The 4111-nt window shown below is 54.2% G+C and overlaps 1 protein-coding gene across 1 annotated transcript in view; it reads right to left on the reverse strand.

Annotated features, from left to right (window-relative positions):
- LOC103808309 (hemicentin-2-like) overlaps positions 1 to 4111 on the reverse strand; it is a gene marked incomplete at its 5' end in the record, with an annotated part of 33711 nt that overhangs the window by 14266 nt on the left and 15334 nt on the right. The window contains 9 exon segments of the mRNA XM_009081087.1: positions 64 to 214; positions 390 to 532; positions 767 to 880; positions 1265 to 1438; positions 1842 to 2033; positions 2593 to 2679; positions 2844 to 2957; positions 3118 to 3285; positions 3573 to 3854. Coding sequence (XP_009079335.1) covers positions 64 to 214; positions 390 to 532; positions 767 to 880; positions 1265 to 1438; positions 1842 to 2033; positions 2593 to 2679; positions 2844 to 2957; positions 3118 to 3285; positions 3573 to 3854 — 1425 coding nt within the window.

A 4111-nucleotide genomic window follows, 5' to 3' on the forward strand; every position in this document is an offset into this window, starting at 1 on the left:
AGAGTCCCTCCTCTTCCAGAGACACACACTGCTCTGGGCACAGGCTGCCTGCCCAGGGCTCACCTTGGACATGCACGATGAAGTCCCTGTCATCTTCGCCCACGGTATTGGTGGCCACACAGGTGTAGTGCCCCGAATCTGAGACACTGGCTGGGTTGATCTGAAGGACCTGACCCTCACTGAGGATCTGAAGGTGTCCAGTGCTTTCCAGGAGCTGCACAGGGACCCCATCCCCAGGGCAGGGAAGAAAGAGAAGGGCAGGAGGAGGATTACACACTCAGGAGCAGGACAGAACTCAAACAGCCATATAAAGGGTGTGTTCCTAATCCATTCACCTGGGACAGTCCCCAAACCCATCAGCTCCTCCCTGGTCACAGTTAGGACCTCACCTGCTTGTCCTTGTACCAGCGGATGGTTGGCTCAGGCACAGCCCAGGTCTCACACTCCAGCATCACTGTGCTGTTGACCCTGGCTTTCACCTCTTTCACAGCAAATTCCCCCAAAGGGTCATCTCTGGCAATCCATGGAGGAACTAGTGGGGAAAAATAACAGAGCTGGGATGAAAGATGAGCCCCCACTGCCCTTGCTCTGCCCTAATCAGTTACAGGCAGCACCTCGGGGCACTGCTGACGCCCAAAAATGGACCTTTGACAAGTGGTGTCCCTCAGAGATTCATAATGAGGGGAGGGAAAGGGAAAGGGCACTGGCCTGATAACAGTGGTGAGGTCACTGCAGGAATTGGGAAGGACATGGAGAGCTCCCTCACCCAGGACCTTCACAGCATAGTTCTTCACAGCCTCCCCAGCTTCATCGGCCACAACGCAGCTGTATGTGCCTGCATCCTCTTCCTGGGCATTCAGAATCTGCAGCCCGTGGCCACCTGGGCAAAGGGGGTCTCCTGAGAGGGTCGCTGCTCACAGCCACAGCTGTCTATCCCCATGCAGCACCTGAAGGCATCTCACGGAACCTGCTGATCACCTGCAAGCCTGGCTTGAAGGAGTCTAGTACTCTCCTAGAGCCCAGTTCCCAGGCTTACAAAACCCAGTGCTGAGGAGGCTCTAGCTACTATCAGAGAATGCAGCACATGGAAGAGCAGCATATCCTTGGTGGTCTGAGCCCCTCAGGTCCTGCAGGATGATGACTTCTCACCATTCCACTGCCCTAGACCACAGCCAGACCAAGAAAAGGCCCCACTCCCACTCCCCAAGGCATGCAGCAATCAGCCACCACGGTCATGCAGAGCCAGAGGACAGCAGCACAGTACCAGGGAGCAGGAGGACATTTCTAGATGCTCTGAGAGGAACCTCATCCTTGAACCAGGTGATGTTGAGTGATGGGTATGGCAAAGCCTCACAGACCAGCGAGATAGGGTTGTTGATGATCACTGTGACTTCTTCTGCAGGAGCATCATGGGCATCTCCAACAAAGGTAGGACTGGCTGCAGAGGTGTGTTTGTGTGGCAGATTAGCATTAGCTCCCACTTAGGCTTCCCATCCCTCCATCAGAGCATGATCCGAGTTCAGGGAGCTGGACTTGATGACAGAATATGCCAGCTTCAGAGTCTGCCCTGTCCTTCTGCCCTCCAAAAATATGGGGGACACAGAAGACACACTCCCCATTCCCACAAGCCTCCATCAGAGATGGATCCTGCACTAGATGGACACAATGTTCCTCCAAGAGGTCTCACAAGGACTCTGAGACAGGTCCAGGACCTCATGCCATGCTGCTGGCTGCAGGACTACAGGATCCTCACCCCCGACCTGGGGCAGACCATTAAAAAACCCTAAAGTCCATGTCCCCTGCTCACACCTGAGACTCTGCCTCCATCAGACATCTCATACCCAAAACATCTAGCAGGTAGTGCTTCGTTTGATTTGCCACAGAGCTGGAGGCCACACAGGAGTAGTGGCCAGCATCCGACAGGGACGCTCGGGAGATGTGGAGCATGGAGCCATCAGGAGAGATGGAGAAGTTGTCTCCACTGGGCAGAGAGTGGTTGTCTTTCAGCCAGGTGATCTTAGGTTGTGGGTTGCCTGTATGGGGTGGAAAGCAGGTTTTGGCCTTCATGTAAAGTTTTTCCATGTGTGAGCACAGCCTGGCTGGGGTCACTGCACCAGAGTTTTTCTGGAAAGCAGGGACATCAGCCCAAATCAGAATTATCATGATCTGGATCAGGTTTTTAGAAGCTGCTGGATGAGCCAGCAAGAAGAAAGAGAACTGTCCTGAGTGGGAGGTGATTAATTATTCCCATCACTAAAGGAGAAACCAAATCAGAGGAATTCTAGCTCCCTTTGGGAAAGATTGGAGCCTACACTGTGGAACAAGCTCCCCGTGTGGGCGTCCCCTCTCCAGCACTTCCCGGACAGCCCAACTGCAAAGCCAGGAACTATCCCAAAAAAGGTCTTCAGACGATTTCAGCTATTCTCATGTCTTAGATCAGAGCCATCTATTTTTCTTCAGACGATTTCAGCTATTTTCATGTCTTAGATCAGAGCCATCTATTTGCTCCACACCCCAAAAGGAGACACAGGTCTGTCCCAAGCCCCATCTCCCACCTGCTCACACCACCTCTGCTCCCCATGCGATGCTCACCTGCAGCCAGGCAGGACCAGGTGACAGGGTGACCCTCAGGCACTTTGCTGGTCTCTTGTTCACTTGCATTCTCGATGTGGGGAGGAACTAGGAACACAAGCCACCAGAGACCTCAGCAGCTGGCCAGCTGCATTGAGCCTCTGAGCTCACATCCTAAGGCATGAAGGACTCCAACATGTCCAGTCTTAACTCGTGACTGTTCATGCAAGGGTGGAGCTCTGAAATCCCACAGACAGAAGACCCATCTTTACCTAGGACCTCCACGTAGAAATTCTTCCTGGCCTCTCCAGCTATGTTGCTGGCCAGGCAGGAATAGTAACCACCATCCTGGGTCTGTGCATGGGTGAGCCTCAGCAGCCAGCCCCCTGGAAGCACAGAGCAGAGAGGTCTCAGGACCCTGATCCTGATCGAGGCACCAGCACATCCCAGCAGTGCTCCTGTGGGGCTGGAGCTCCACCATCAGTTTAAACTCAGTGTTGGGGTGTTCCTAAAACACTCATCTCTCCCAGCATCCAGTTCCCTGACCTGAAAGCACATGCATGTGCTCGCTGGGGGCGACAGGAGAGCCATTCCAGAACCAGGTGACTGTGGGCTGGGGAATGCCAGTGGCCTCACAGGTCAGCATCAGGGATCCTTGCAGAGACACACTGACATTGTTTGTCAATCCTGATCCTTGAACGAACTCAGGAGGAACTGGGGTTGCAGAAAAAGATAGACACCCATTTGCAAAGCAGCCAAGACATCAAAGGAGCAAAGCACAGAGGGGAAAACTGGGTGAGCCTGGCTTTTTTCCACCTTTCTGCTTTGTACAGTTTGAGGAAACAAACCCAGAAGGACTATGGGCATCACTTGGAGTTGTAGACTGTGAAGGTGCTGTGGGACAGGTGACCCACAGCAGGTTGCTCTGTGTGGGACAACACCACCCTCCTGATCCTGCCTGCATCCAGCCACCAGCCACCAGCCCCATCCCATATCCTTACCATGCACCACAACATCAAACTCCCTCTGCTCCTGCCCCTCTGCGTTGGCCACCAGGCAAATGTAGCGTCCTGCATGGGCAACCTCTGCCCTGGGGATGTGCAACCTCCTCCCCTGCTCAGTAAGCAGGAGCCCATCCCCACTGGCCACAGGCTGCCCATCCTTCACCCACATCACTGAGGGTGGTGGCATCTCCATGGCCTCACACTCCAGAACTGTCTCTCCACCCTCAATGACAGAAACCTTCCTCAGGGTGTTGCTGCTGCCTTGGGCCCTCGGCAGTGCTGTGGGCAGAAGGACACAGGGTAGAGGTGTTGCTGCAGTGCCTCCCTTAGCTGTACACAAGTGTAAGGGCAAAGCTGGCCCAGGGAGAAGCATCCCTTCCAAAATACCCAAGGCATCAGGCAATGGCTGTGAGCTTTTGGGTCCAGCTGGACTTGCACTGACAGAGGTCACAACACCTTCAGTCACCCCCACAAGTCCTCTGTGAACTCACCGTACACCTCCAGGTGATGCTCCTTGCTGCTTCTGCCAGCAGCAT

This window comes from Acanthisitta chloris, unplaced genomic scaffold (assembly GCF_000695815.1).
Source record: "Acanthisitta chloris isolate BGI_N310 unplaced genomic scaffold, ASM69581v1 scaffold7428, whole genome shotgun sequence".
In the NCBI taxonomy this organism is placed as follows: domain Eukaryota; kingdom Metazoa; phylum Chordata; class Aves; order Passeriformes; family Acanthisittidae; genus Acanthisitta; species Acanthisitta chloris.